At 35.6% G+C, this 15,280-nt stretch overlaps 1 protein-coding gene across 3 annotated transcripts in view; it reads right to left on the bottom strand.

The window, feature by feature from the left end:
• Positions 1-15,280, bottom strand: part of NAA16 (N-alpha-acetyltransferase 16, NatA auxiliary subunit) — a 65,437-nt gene that overhangs the window by 30,119 nt on the left and 20,038 nt on the right. For all 3 annotated transcript variants that reach the window (XR_004749514.1, XM_035322013.1, XM_035322005.1), the window contains exons 6-9: positions 10,219-10,372; positions 8,960-9,079; positions 6,791-6,886; positions 3,685-3,791 (exon numbers count right to left, since the gene is read on the bottom strand). Coding sequence is in view for 2 of the 3 variants with exons in the window: in XM_035322013.1 (XP_035177904.1) it covers positions 3,685-3,791; positions 6,791-6,886; positions 8,960-9,079; positions 10,219-10,372 (477 nt within the window). In the remaining variant the exon portion in view is untranslated. The remainder of the gene's footprint in view (positions 1-3,684; positions 3,792-6,790; positions 6,887-8,959; positions 9,080-10,218; positions 10,373-15,280) is intronic.

Genomic DNA, 15,280 nt, shown 5'->3' with positions numbered 1-15,280 from the left:
AGTATTCACAGTATTCCATGAAGCTAGTGATAAGATCCAGGAAAATGATCCAGCTGAAGACTGATGGGAGGGATTTGATTGCAGATGGATTAACCCTAAAGCAGCTCAGCAAGCAGCTGCATGAGAGTTTGTGCTGAGGTGAAGAGAAGAGAAATTTCATGACAGAAGGGGAAGTCTAGCAAGCAGCTGTAAAATGATGTTCTATTATTCAGATAGGGTTGTTAACAACCATGAAGGTACACAAGGTACAATTACTTGAGAAGAAAAAGACAGCTTGGCTATGCTTCTTCCATCTTTAATATCTTACAGTATTATATCTGTAATTTTTAATTTTAAGATGACTGGCAAATGAATTAAAGAAGCCTGTACTGCGCACAGACACCAAGATTTTACTTATCTGAAGCACGTGAACTGGGACACATTTTTGATGTGTGCCAAATTTGATGCAAGTTTCTATGTTGGAACAAAGTCTCAAGACAACCCACCCCACCTAGATCCTTAAGAAAGAAAAGGAAACAAACAACAAAATAGCTAAACAATTTTTCCTTATTTTAAAGAAATTGTTCTGTAAATAACAGAATGAATAACACCTGGCTTTTTATGCATTTTAACCTGCATCCTCCAGGCTGTCCTCCACCTTACATCCCTTAAATTGTTACAGCTCAAAAAAACCCGTAGCATTTAGCACCTGTGCTTTGAGCAATCTGCTGAATGCTGACCCAAAACCTAGTTCTTAACTTCATACTAACCACTCTTCCAACCTCGAATTGGACACACTTCTAGTCTCTAGTGTTTGGTGAACTTGTAAGTTAAAAATTACTCTAATGGATTTTATTACACATTTGTTGAGCAATTTACCTTTAGCTCTTTAACTGCTTAAAGGATCTTTGCTCAAGTCAATGATAACATACCAAAACATAGCTGATGATGCTAGCTGATCAGAAAATCATCATGAAAGAACAGATGAACTTCAGGTCTCTAAACAGAATAAAAAAAAAAAAAAAAAAAAAAAAAAAAGATTTCCCCACCTTATTTCTGTGTTTTTTTCAACAACTGCCCCAAGTGTAGCAAATCTGTTTTAGATCTCTCTTACAACAATGTCATCTCCGCTGGAATCTAAAGCATATCTTCCAAACTGTAATATCAGTATTTGGAGTCCTAGCAGGGTAAGTACTGAATAGCTTCTAAAACCTCCCTGATTAGGCTTCACGTTGAGCCTGACAAATCCTAGAGATTTGTAGCTCAGTGTACCTGAAGCTAGATTTCACCCCAGACTGAAGCTGATGTTTCACCCTAAACTACTAACCAGAGCTAGCAAAATACAATGTTTTGAAATCAAAATATACCAGTAGTTTTTTATATAAAACATTTAGAGTGAAGTACCAGCTTAGAACAGTTAGATACCAAACAGCTTTCTCAACAGCTTAGCGAACATTTGCTTTCCGCATAATGACTTTTTTTCCTCCACTCCCTCCAAACAGGAGGGCACAGACATCAGTATTTTGCCTCTAGAAAAAACCACCTATACATTTCAGTCTCCTCACTCAGGTATAAAAGGTGTTCTTAACACCAAAATGTTAAAAGATACTTACTGAGAAATCTAATCCTCATCTTGGTTGAGCAAATGAATTTACATTTTTCCCCGTCATTCCTCGATGTTCTTGCAGGCACTGAATTAAGTAATTAACATTTCCCTTTCTCACACGAAACATTATGGCACTTAACTTTCTCTGAGTTAAGTATATACAAATAGAAAGATTCTATTAGTATAAGTATTAGTTATTTTACCTTTTCCCTGAAAGCATGCTTTATGAAAGATCCTGGACACCCCTAGAGTTCTAGAAAAAAACAGCCTTCTAGGCTTAAATACCAACTCTTTGATAAAATCCTCACATCTATACCATTTCAGAATGCAATAGTTGACTACGCCAAATTAAAACTGCTTCCAAAAGTCAGAAGGGGGAACTGCTTATCCCCAATACTTGTAGAAAATGTATTCATTTCCTATATATATTTTCTAACAGGCACAACATGATCGAGATTGCAATTCTTTTGGTTTTCAGTCAAAATATAACAGTAATTTACGTTAGAAGCATTAAGCACCAACTTAGAGAAGCCAGATACCAAGGTACGTTTTCCTAGAAGGTACAGCATGCATTGCTTGTCACACTTTTCTTTCCCCTAGTCCCTGAACTTCAGAATTGTTAAAACTGTCAGAGACAAAAATTAGTCAATTAGACAAAAAAGGGATTCCTACTGTGTTATGGTTACATGAACTATGAACTAAGTGAAATGCAAACAGACCCCTTTTGGGAAAAGAAGGAAGACAGAGAGAAAACTTTTGCAGAAGCCAGCACTGCACACAAATCCAAATACATTTGGCAATTGAGGCTTTTGATTTTGCTTATTAATTAGCTTTTAGAATCAAGCTACTGGTTCTGAGAGGTACCAATTTGATACAATGAAGATGACTAGCAGCAAGGCGCCTTTCCTGATAAATCTGTCCCAAAACACATTAATCTTTTTACTCATCGTGCCTAAAACAGGTGCTAAAATATTCTTCCAAGCCAAATGAGTTTGTCTTTTACTTCTACACTTTCATACTTCAAACATCAGAGAAAACTTTTGCAGCAATGTTTCTCCTTCTGTCTGGATACTCAGTGCTTTTTATTTAAGAAAAAAAGTCTCAATGCAGTTTCACAAGTTTACAAGGAAGAACACGCATTAGCAATATGCACTGTAGAAAGGCTTGTACTGTACATGATACCAGAATTTATTAGAATTATGTCAACCAAGGAGACACACACAGTACAGATAACAATTCCGCAAAGTGTTTTGAAAAATTATTATTCACTCTGATTATCTCACGAATTTAAGTTCAACTAAAGGAATAGCCACTGCTGGTTGAAAAGCTGAATCATGTATTGAAGGTTTTTCTTCCAGCTACAAAAGCTGCTCTTAACCAGTCATGAACTGATTTGAATACCAAGTGTTTGTATTGCTTGTAGCAAAAATGGAACATCTGAATAGACTGACCTTTATTTTTATTTGCTGCACAGTTTCTTAGCTTGCTTTAGTTTGAAGATTAGTATTTTGCTGTATGTTACGAGAGCTTGGGACAACAAACTAAAACTGAAATAGTTGCTATAGTATGATACAATTTTGCCAAAACTAGGAGAACTTGGAAGAGCAAAAATTCAACACTAAGATTATCCAGACACGGAAACAGGAAACAAGCCTTCATGGCAAATACTGATGTGTTGATGCAATTCAGAAATACATGTAGAATAGCCACGTGTGTGATACTTGAAAATCATGACTTCTGGTGACATCATAAACCATAAGTTCAAAGAATCTCAACACACTTGCATTCGGAGTACAAAAATACATTTGCTGGTTATCTCTGATTTTTCAAAAAAAAAAAAAAAAAAAAAAACAGTGCATCCTGCATCAATCAGATTTCAAGCATTTTGACGTCAACTGTCTACAAAAGTTTCATTTCACAGATCAATCATCATCAAATGGTGATACGCATGAAAAAAATGAAAAATAGCACACCAAAGAAAAATGTTCTGCAACAGTTATTTGAAAGTTACAGTGTAATCTATACATAAACATGTAGGTAATCTTTTAAAAATTCAACACAGAAGATTTCATTAAAACCAAACAAGTACTAAATTTTACCTTTTCTGGATTGTAATATAAAGATTTCAAAGTGGTAAACAAGGGTGGGCAGCCTTTACTGAAGTTAACCCTCAGGAACTTATCCATTAGTTCTCTAAATTTTTCACCTAGAAACAAAAGTGTATTTGGTTATATGTCAGTGATTGCAAGTGTTATATAAATATAAGCACTAGTTGGTGTACAATTCTGGATAACAGAGTAAATGAAAAAAGGCAGTTGAGGGTTTTCACCTTTCCTGTTATTTAAGAATAAGTTGCAAATATGCTCTGTATTAAAAAAAAAAAAAATCAGAAAATAAAATGCTTGACTTGCTAGTGTTTAGGAGACTACTGTCTAGAAGACACGGTAACAGTCTACAAACCTGCAAAAGCTTCTAAAGAGGGAAAGGATTATCTGGTGGCTACCCAAGAGGTATTTAAATATGCACTGGAGAAAATTATACTGGTAAGAGCAACCAGAATGGATTACCTTGGAGATCTTTTAAAAGCTCCATCACTACTGGAACTTTTTATGATTTAGTTAGATAACTGTGTGTCAGGAATAGCACAGATAAACGTTACCCATGCTTTGAGGAAGAAGGATGGATTAAATGAACCCTCTACCTCTCCTGTGGTCTTTTTTTAGTCTCTGTATAGGAACTCCAATACCTGTGTATGAGGCGTCCACAAGTTGACTAGAAGCACATGCTTTATTACAGATGAATTAATTAAAACTTGTTTTCTCACACTACAGGTAACTGCCCTCCAACAACAAAAAAAAAAATCTTAGTTTCTTTGTTTCTTCCGTTATTCTAATTTATATTCTTGATGGAACAACTGTAACTTAAAGCTTAGGCAATGAAGGTTCAATTTCCCTTAAGTATGTGCTTATTTACAGTAAGTAGAACAGCTTTGAAAAAGCCTTAGAAACATACAAAACAATGAGGCACCCACCTATGACAAAACCAAGCTCAGGGTCTACTCTAACGGATGCACAGAATAGACTTGGCCACGTGAGCAGTAAATCTACAGCCATGTCAACGAAACTGAAACTGGATTGCCGGACTTTATTTCCCTAACCTTGATCAGTCTGAAAATTAACTATCATACCCAGCCTGCAAAAAAAGTGGTTTCCAGGAGGATGAAGGACCAGATCTGTGTCAATTAAAGGGTTCCTGAGTTGGAGTGCATGGCAAGGTCTGGAAAGGACTGCCTGTTTAATACAAGCCTGCAGTTTTGAGCATTCTACACCGATTCTGGATGAACCAGTGTTGGCTGCAAGCAACTAGTCACTGACCACACAGGGACAGCAACCTCATTTAACTAAAAATTCTACTTTCTTGAAATTTGCAAATATAATTCTACAGCAGCTTGTTTCTACATCTTAACATTCTCATTATTAACTTTAGCCAATGAGATTTCTCACCTGCTCAATTTATAAACACGAGTCATTTGGGAAACTGACCTATCGGATGATTTTCCACAGGATGTCTTATTCATCCTGACTGATACAAGCTTGCTGGATTAACAGAAACACAAGATCTAAATCAGGGAAATTCTTATTTATAAAACCTGAAGAAAGTAATTTGTTGATAAATTTCACTCAACTGATTTAATAATGAATTATTTTGCTTTCATTTAAAGTTGTGCTATCACAGGAACAACTAATCCTTATTACCAAACATATTTCTATTTAAGTGACCAAGTGACCATTAGCTTACATTAGCTGTAAGACTACACTGTCAGATGTGAAGATAACTCAGAGCAAAACATATAATGAAAAAAAGTCAACAACAGAACACTATTAATAAAGATACACAAAATCATTTTGCAGGACACTTGTTTGCTATGTATTAGCATAAGCACTTTTACCTTTTAACAGAAGAAAAACAATTACTTGTTACATAGCTTTTTAAACCTAGTTTAATGGCCTTAAAAATTTGCCCCTGTATCTTCAAAAAAACTGCAATATCTGGGATTAACTAAGCCATGAATGTTAATTTCAAGGCTAAATCTCTTATGAAGTGATTAGTGTTGTGATGGTACACAGAGGTGTATGCACATTCAGACTCCTGAGCAACAACAGACAAGTATTCTAGTCATGCTCTGCAGTATTTAGAGGTATGATATACGCAACGCTCAGTAAATGAACCAAACTAAAAGCTAACCTTAAGAAATTGAAAACATCAGCGGATACCATGGTAATCTGCAGCTGAACTCAGAAATATCATGGCAGCCAAAACCTAACTTGTGTAGTTTATTTTCTTCTCCAAATTCTTCTACCGGAGTTATAGGACTTAAACAGCTATATTCTGAGTGTACATTTTTAGGGCTTTTACTATTTTGTTTACTTTCCTCTATTTTGGAAAAGCATAGTTTTCTGTTTTAAAAAAATGTATATTTGAGGATGTTTGTGCACTGTACTTCAGTATAATTTGTAAAACAACAGTCACTGAAAAGAACTTAGCCATAAAATTAGAAATAAAACAACTCACACTGCACACCTGCTGTTTGTTTCTATTCTTATTAAATTATCAGCACTAAATCCATAGATTTTGGCTATAATGGTTCTAGATAAAAATGCTGCACAGCAGTTTATAAACAGATTCACAAAAAATGTTTTCCGATACATCACCAGTATACAAACTGTTAGGAAATTCAGTGGCCCTATGCTATCTGATTGTTATAAGCATCTTTTAGAACTGTTTTCAGTGGTTATAAATTAGAGTATAAGATAGCTATACAAATATATATATATACACACACACACGGACACATACCCTGGCTGCCTTCAGTGCCTTCATATTCCCTACCTTATAACTAAGGACCTTTAACCAGCATGATGCCAAAAAATAAGAACAGTAATTCCCCCCCAGATTGGACACCATTCTGTACCATAGTTTATCAATGAAGACACCATTATACAGTTGGTACCACCACATTAGAGTGCATGAACTTGTCTATCAAATCCTAAAACATAAATAATTTTGTCTATTCCAGAAGAAATACATTTGTCTAATTTGTGTACATGTACAAACAGCTATTAAATGCACATTTAGCAGCCTCATAAAAAAAAAAAAAAAAAAAGAGAAAAAAAACTATTATGGAACAGATATGCAACTTGTTACCTGAAACAAAGTTTAAAGGTAATCTTCTAGGTGAAACTGCTCTGGGATGCCTTTTACTAACTTCTTCATAAATCTGAAGCCTCTCTTCTAAAGTGCCTATTATCAGTAAATATAATAGATATAAGTAACAGATAAAAATCTATTCTTCTAAAGGTTTTAAAATGTTGAGAATTGTTAAATTTCTTATACAGTTTGGACTTGGAACAATTTTAACACTTCAAGCTATTTTTTTCCAATTCATCAAAAACATTGTGAAACAGTGTATTGAAAACACTAAGATGTAAGTACCAATATTAACCACTGTAAAGGTGAACTGCTAAAAGAAAATCATCTTTCAAGTTCAATCAAAAAGTACTAGCATTTGTTTTCTTTCAACTGTATACTGTTCAGACTCATTCGTACAGTAGTTTGACACTGGTAGCTTCAAATAACTGTTTTTTGCTACGCATCTGCTATAGACATACATAAAACAGAAAAATATATTTCTAAGTTGTAGGTATGCAAATGGCAAACGATGCAAGTATGCCTTTATTTTAAGTCCTTTGGTGACAGCAAACTTAGGGCACAACACTGCCAGTGGCATGAGAGTTGTTGATACCTTAACATTTAAATAGCTTTATTTTTGTTAAAGATTTTCTTCCCACTCCTCCCCTTTCCCCCATAATATGCTTTGGAGCTCCAATGTGGTTAGAATTTAAATAAAAGTAATCTGTTGTTTTGAAATGCCGTTTTCACGTAACTAGGGTCGATTTTGCTTATGTATTTTTCAAATTCATCAAGCAATTTAAATAAAACAATGTACAGATCAAGCTTATGGCAGAACATATTGAATAAATATTTCTAGTTTCCTTTCTAAGAAAAATAATTTATCTTGTCTCTGAGCTCTGATATTGGGGAAGGGGGGGGAAATGTTACCCAGTGGCTCCAAGAGATGTGCAATTCTAATAGTTACACTAAAGTAATGTTTGAATTGGAACTAAAGCATATAAAAAGCCTAATTGAAGTCACAAGTTGGAGCTCCAGAACTTACCATGGGGGAGGAAATAGTCCTAAGAACACCTAAAAAATAAAGTAGCATTATTAGTTTTATAAATTAGTACAGTTTTATCTTTATAGAATTTTAATATGTCAAATAATCTACTGTAATCTACTGGTTCTTTGTTAAGAACTATACATTTATGTGAACACATTCTATCAAGCAGAATAATTAAAATCTTGGATGATTTATTTTGAGATACTAATCATGATCTTCAACTCTACAGATACACTAGGAAAAACATTCAAAGGGCACATTCCCCAATCACAAGGCGTATTTCCAGACACTAAATCCAAACTGTAAAACTTTCTAGAAGCTGGTTAAGAAATATAATGCAGATCTATATCTACAAATAGTATCCTGGTGGGCTTATGATTTATGATGTCATCAGAATTACTCCAATAAAGCTTCCACTAATTAGTGAACTGTGAAATACAAGGAACGTATTCCAGTGTTCAAGTAGACACTTAGTGAAGTTGCTATTGCAAAGTTATTTAGTCTAATATACATGGTTGCAATATTGTAGAGTCGTTTGTCGTTTTTTGTTTGTTTTTAAATCCAATTTAGGTATTTGTCTGGAAAGATAGAACAGCAGTAATATGAACTAGCATCGGAAAAAAAACAAACAAACACAAGTTTCACCACATTTATCAGCCTTTCTTCCAAGGAACAGTCAGCTTCTAAAAAAAGTTACATATCTTTAAAAGTATGTCTGAATTAGATGTTTATATCCCTACATGACCATGGAAAGAGGAGCCACCTAGACAAGTTTCAGAATGACAATTGTATTTTTTGATGTATAATAATACTCTGACAATCAGGTTGATAGGAACAAATTTCAATTTGGTTTCGAAGTTCATGCATCAAAAGGAAAGGTTCTTCAAGCAAGCACACACAGCAACAAATACCATCTTTAGTTCCAAGAAGAAAAACACTTGCTGATGATGCTTCATGCATACGTGAACAATTTTAAAATGGATAAACACAACTATATCATATTCAAGATAGGACAATACATAATTTTATGCTGAGTAAACTTTTTCATCCAGAACTGTAATATACCAAAGAATAGTTTTAAGGATATCCTATATCATAATATATCATACTGATTTCCAATGTATATCTTAACTTACTAGGTTGTAGGGACTTTTCCAAGCCTTCATAATAATACCAGTTTTCTGCATTGCGCTCAATTAACTCTTTGTACACTTCACCAGCTTCTTTTAGTCTTCCCAACTTCAACAACATTTCTCCTAAAAACAATGCAATGAAGAACTATGAATTACATGAGAAAACACATAACTTGGCAGTGACATTTACTAAACAGATACATAAAATTGGGTTCAGTCATACATAGATATTGAAAAAGAGGCTTTTTACAAAGGCATTTACTGTATATTACAATTGCTAGTTGAAGTTAGCATAGCTCAGCACAATTTGGAGCATTCAGCACCTGGGAAAAACAGTATTATTTGTATGTCTTTACATGCATATTTAAACCAGCTGTTGGGATTATTGCAAAGAAACAAAGAACTCTTCCTTCCAGAGCTGTGTAATTTCATGTTCAGCAATAAAAACTATGGGAAAGGTTTTTGGGGGCAGATGGTCATTGCTTGGAGACTTGCTGGGTATCAGTCTGTTTCTGGGAAGCGGTGAGTGACTGCCTTTGTATTACCGTTTTTTCTTCCTCTTCCCTTAAGCTATCTTTATAATCCATAAATTAAACCCGTAAGTTTTTCCACTTCTTCTCTACCTATATTATCTCCTGCCTGATATGGGGGGCTGCAAGGCAAGGGGGTGAATGAGCAGCTGTGTGGTACCGAGCTAAGCAGGGTCAACCCAGCACAATCACACAAGCAAAGAGCAGCTGAAGAATACATGACATATTACACTACGTGACTGTGTGTATTCAGAACTCAGTCCCTCAAACCCAGAGAGCAACTGTTGGTTGTCTTTAATCAAAAAAGTCAACTTCAGTACTCACTGAAGGCAGGTAATACAGATAAATGGACTAGAAAGCTTAAGAAGGAAACAACAACTTGATACTTCAGTCCTACAAATCAGTGTTTGTATTACAATGTTTTTCATTAGATTAAAACTGTGCTACATTAGTTTTTATTTATAAAAAGCTAATGTTGTATACACTAAAATAATCACTTCTGAAATCTCCTCTGTTCCTCTGTCAACTCAAGTTAAGCTACCCACATCCACTATCCACTTAGTAGCACAAGTTACTGAGCCCAAAATTGTAAATATTGTTTCCAGTTCCCCAATATTAGTTGTCTCAAATCATTTAAAGATTTCACATGGCTTCTTTTAATACTTTACCACATCTGAGAGCCTGTAGCAAAGGTTTAGAACAAAATTGGCTGAGGGAAGAAGAATGACTTACCTTTGATTTCTTCTACTATTAATTTATCACATATTTGCTTTTCATATGTTTCTATATGTTCTAAAGACTCCTGAAATAGATCTGCCTCTCTCATCACTTGGTTTTGATATAAAATCAGTTCACTATATTCATAATCTATTTTATTTGGAGGAATCTAGGGGGAAAAAAGCAATAGATTAGTTAACTTATGCCATCTACCTGTACTTCAACTGTATGCAATATTACAGAACACGAGATTGAGTAAATGGAATGTAGCGAGTCTATTCACATACCCACCCAAGCATCCCAAGCATTCAAAAATGTAAAGCTCCCAATATTCACAATCAAATTAAATTCACTCAGGATATCCAATGTTAGAGAATAGTTTCGGAAATTCCTGTATTTCACTTTTCTCTGTCGCTGTGGCCAGGTAATTAAAAACAGAATCCTTGCCTTCCCTCATACAATTCAATTAGGTTTGCAGAGATGTCACTAATCTCATTCCTTCTGAACGACTCAGGTACTCCACAATAATTTTGACCTAAGTTTGGTAGCAGGTTGCTGGGATATCACAAAACTGCATTTCAATATACCAAAAATTCTGGATCAGACTCTTTCCGAGCGATGAACTGCCCAAACACTGGCCACAGCTTGACAACTGGGATTTTTCCAGACAGGGAATCTGCACTATTTCTCTCTAACCAAATACTGTGTGTACTAGACTCTAATCCCCTTGGAAGTACAGTGCACAAGCAATGCAAAGAGTGTTTTCAAACAACAGATAATTCTTTTGAGGTCTGCCGCCAGTTGCATGGAAATATATCAACAGGCTATGGTAGAACTAGTACGCCATCCAACTTTCCACTGATACATCGGCCACGGAAACAGGATGACATACTGAAACGCATTCCCTTCTAGGGGAAACTCCTTCAAGCGTACTCAAGCAGTGAAAAGTCTTCCCAGAGTCATCGAGATCATTTCATTGTAAGTGCTCTTCACTACTATACACAGAAGCCACTTGAATTATAAATAAATTGCAAAAGTTTCAGAGACCAAATATAGGAACTATGGACAAGGCCCAGCAGATCTATACAACAGTTTATGATAATGAAATTGTAGAAGATAAGACAGTTACCGTCTAAATGTTTTTTATTTTTCTGTAATAAAAATAGATAAGAGTCAGCTGAGCTTCATAAATCGTTACTGATTTTCTTTCCCATGACACTACATACTCTGTTTCTTCCTGAGCAAGCAACACTTGTAAGTCACACTGGTCACCAAGTGGTTTACTGTTCCTTTTCTGTTCCCTGAGTAAAGCTTTTCCACTGTCTTCTTTAAAGAACCAAGTCATTTAAGGAACAATAACAAATACATTTAACTGGTTAAAATTAATATTCATATAAAAAGAATATTGTCCTAAATTACTACGTCCAGCTCTTCTCTAAGTACAGATCCATTTTGAGATTTAACATTCCTGTTTGCATACTCCTTGAATTTTCAGAGGCAGCTTTTACAGTACTGTATGTTTTCATGTAGGAAGATTTCCTTGTTGAAAGAAACACTCTGAAACACATTATAAGTAAATAAAATATAAAGAGGTGTATTTTTGACAACGAACATCAGTTTGGGGGCTGAGAGTAACAGCATTTGAACGCTGTTTATTTTTATTAGTTGTTGAAGAAGCAAATGATAGCTAATGGAACAAACAAGATTAGACCATGTACATCCTCAAGTCAGCAGCTAGCAAGGTATACTTGATTAAGAAAAAGAGTAGGGTATTTCCTCCATCTGCATTTCCATTTCTGTTTCTACCTTGGCTCAATTTTATCCATATTAAACATCGGAAATTGCTAACAAAAACATTGTTCCCTGGAAAGCATTAACTGCTTCGCAGACCTGACACATGCAACAGGAGTTAAGCACTCAAGCGTGCCTTCCAGCTTAGCATTACTGCAATACCACAGAACTCAAACTGCTGAGCACCATTTCAATTCTTCTTTTTCCTTCATTTTCTTTGTATTATTATTGTCCCTTTCAATACAATACACTTACGCTTAATTTTCTCAAGTAGGATAGCTTTTTGACACTTCATGAATTATTTGTAGGCCTTCAAAATATAAAGAAATTACCCCAACAACCTTAAAAAATAACCAAGAACAAGAAGCAGATGTCAGTTAACCTTTTCTGGCCTGGCTGGACTGACATAAAAGAAATGGTGAAATGGCAGTCAAATGAACTCCCTCTTGTATATAGGGCAAATCCAATAGGAAGATGCTGTGCTTACTGTCACTCAGAGCAATTTTAAAAGTACCTTCGGAAAAGCTCATTTTGGAAACCTAATCAGATTAATGATCACTTACACATGCAATTCATCAGAAGACAAACGGCTTATGTTCAAACTGTACCTGATCTGAATAATTAGATTATCTTAAAGAATAACAGACTCCATAAAAAGCCCCCCCACACACACCACTGTAATTGCTGCACAGCACATCTTTACTTCTCCCTCCCCCCAGAATAGTTTTTAATGTCTTGTACACAAGATGTCCAACTTTCTCTTCATCTCAGTTCAGCTGTTTCAGAAGAAATTTCTTCTCCTGGATGAGAAAAGTAATCAATTTTACAACTGTAGATGCCCTAGCATAACTGTCACTGAAAGAATGTGACAAGATGCAGCCAAGACATACCTAAAGCAGAACCCCAAAACTCCAGAGGTTTTCTGTCCATATCTGTAATTGTGGGCCTGATGCAGAAATTAGGAATAAAAAATTAAGAATAAAATTTTTGCTCTGGAAAAGAAGAAAGGAAAAATGGGACATACAACGGTAAAACAAATTGCATAATTGTTTTACACCTCGGTTCCTAAAACGCCGATTCTGAGCTGACTCTTAAATCATCTGATTTAATTTGTTCAGCACAGGCTGTCATATTTCCTGCAGTGATTTCTGCATTCAACCTCATAACCTGTTTTTGACTGAAATATCGTGCATCTGGCTAATTTACAGCTTCCAGATGGCAGGCAGCATTGATCTAAATCTTGAAAGACTAGGAGACAGAAAATTCACCATTCCCAACGATAACTTAACCATTAGAATAAAACTGTCAGTGGCAAAAAGTGATGTATCATTTCAATTTGTTGTTCAGTTTCTAGCTATTACTTGTCCTTGTTTCTCCTTTCTAAGCAATCTTCTTAGCTATCATTCTTACCAAAAATCAGTATCTAAACTGGACTACAATCACCTTTTTTTCTGCTTGCAGGAAACAAATGGAATCTCCACCTTTCACTAAACAGCAATTTCTCTTGTCCTCTATCTTTCCATATTGTTTTTATTTTTATTTATTTATTTATTTTTAAGAACAGGGTCATCAAAAAATAGTGATCTCTCAGTAATCAGTGCTCTATAGATAAAATTCCTATTTCTTCTTAGAAATAGGGGTCTTTTCGGCTTTTCACCCAGAAGCCTGCCCCGAGGGACAATTTTACAGTAAGCTAAGCCAATCTAACTGCAGCCTGGATCAACAGAGGCAGCTCACTTCCCTCTATTATTCCCTTTCCTTTCCCCTCTCACCTCACAGTTGTTCACTTCAGCCAATCAATCCTTCAAAAACAGTGATTATATTTCTGTCACTTTGGCTTCCTGAGCCAGCCCTCTGGGAGTCGAACAGTGCTGCCCAAGGAAGCAGTGGGAGCACACAGGACGCCACATTGCCGCTTTTGGCAACAGCTCGTAGTTGGGTTAGCTCCGTTATTTTGTAATACTGCACCTTAACGTACTCACAATCACTAAAATGTCAGTTCCTTGATCTTTTCCTTAGCTTTACTGCTTGGTTTTGGCTGTGTTAATTCACATCCGAATGGACAGAGCTGCCTGAGTAATCCAAGTAAATGATAATGATCACCCTACAGTGCCATTATTTAACAGTTATTACAGCAGCAGCATTTTACATAACATTTTATACTTCTTTCTTCATTTTATACTTCTTTGTTCATTAATCAAAAATGGTAAACAGCATGAAGCCTAATACAAATTACCATAAAACTCCCCAAAAGCATCAGCTTGCTCAGGACTCCCATTTACTCGTAACTTGGAAGCCCTACAGTTTTTCAACCCTTCCTTTTAAATGGTGAATACCACCACCATTTTTATCAAAGTGACATGCAATATTCCATCAAGTCATAAAAGTTCATCTATTAAGTTTGAGTGAATACAAGCTACAGGGCAAGAAGGGAGATTTGGCAAGTAAAACAAGCAAGAAGCATACCTCCTCTGATTCAACCATTTTAAGCACAAGACTTAAATATCCACAGACTGCACAAACAGCACATTTGGGAACTACTGTGGAAAAGTCAAAACATGGCGAAATTGAACTGTGATTTTTCTAGGGCTATCCCAACTGCTCTGGACCCAAAACAGTTTTCACTTCCAGCAGCTGCACTCTGTGCGAGCCTGCACATCTCAGTGAGCTCGTACAGCAAAGCACAAAAGCACAAGGCACAAAACTTTATTTGAAAGAGAAATGGAAACTAATGTGGTCATCTTTATTTTTAATGTTTTTTTGGGGGGGAAGTCACAATACCTTACATAACTTCATCAACCGATTTCAGAAAAGAGGAAAGGCTTGACCTAACTGATTTTCTATACGTTCATGTTGTCCAACACTCGTGGCATATTTCTCTCCTCAAATGCTTAAACAGCTTTTCTGTTGTTCCCATGTGATCAGTATTATGCTGAGCAACAGTTGAACAGTTCATGTTGTTTGTATTATTCGAGTACAAACCCTTGTCTTACAGAAATTACCCAAATATTTCCAGTCTTACTAAAAAATGGCATCAGAGCAAGAGAACTACTCAGAATTTATTTATTTATTTTTAAACATTGTGATAACTTCAACAGACTCAACTGATTTAACATTTTAATCTATAGCAGATGGTATTTGAATCTGGCTTACGAGACTGAAGAGTGTCATCACGACTGCCCCCAGACAAGCATATTCACACACAATCTTTTAGAAAAGACAGCAACATTAGCAGTATCACTTCCGTTCTCTCCAATGAGCCAACACAACTGTTAGGCCCTCCTGG

Source organism: Oxyura jamaicensis, chromosome 1 (genome assembly GCF_011077185.1).
Source record: "Oxyura jamaicensis isolate SHBP4307 breed ruddy duck chromosome 1, BPBGC_Ojam_1.0, whole genome shotgun sequence".
NCBI classification, from domain to species: Eukaryota; Metazoa; Chordata; class Aves; order Anseriformes; family Anatidae; genus Oxyura; species Oxyura jamaicensis.
The sequence above is the reverse complement of the archived record's forward strand: the minus strand, read 5'-3'. Positions and strand labels throughout refer to the sequence as shown.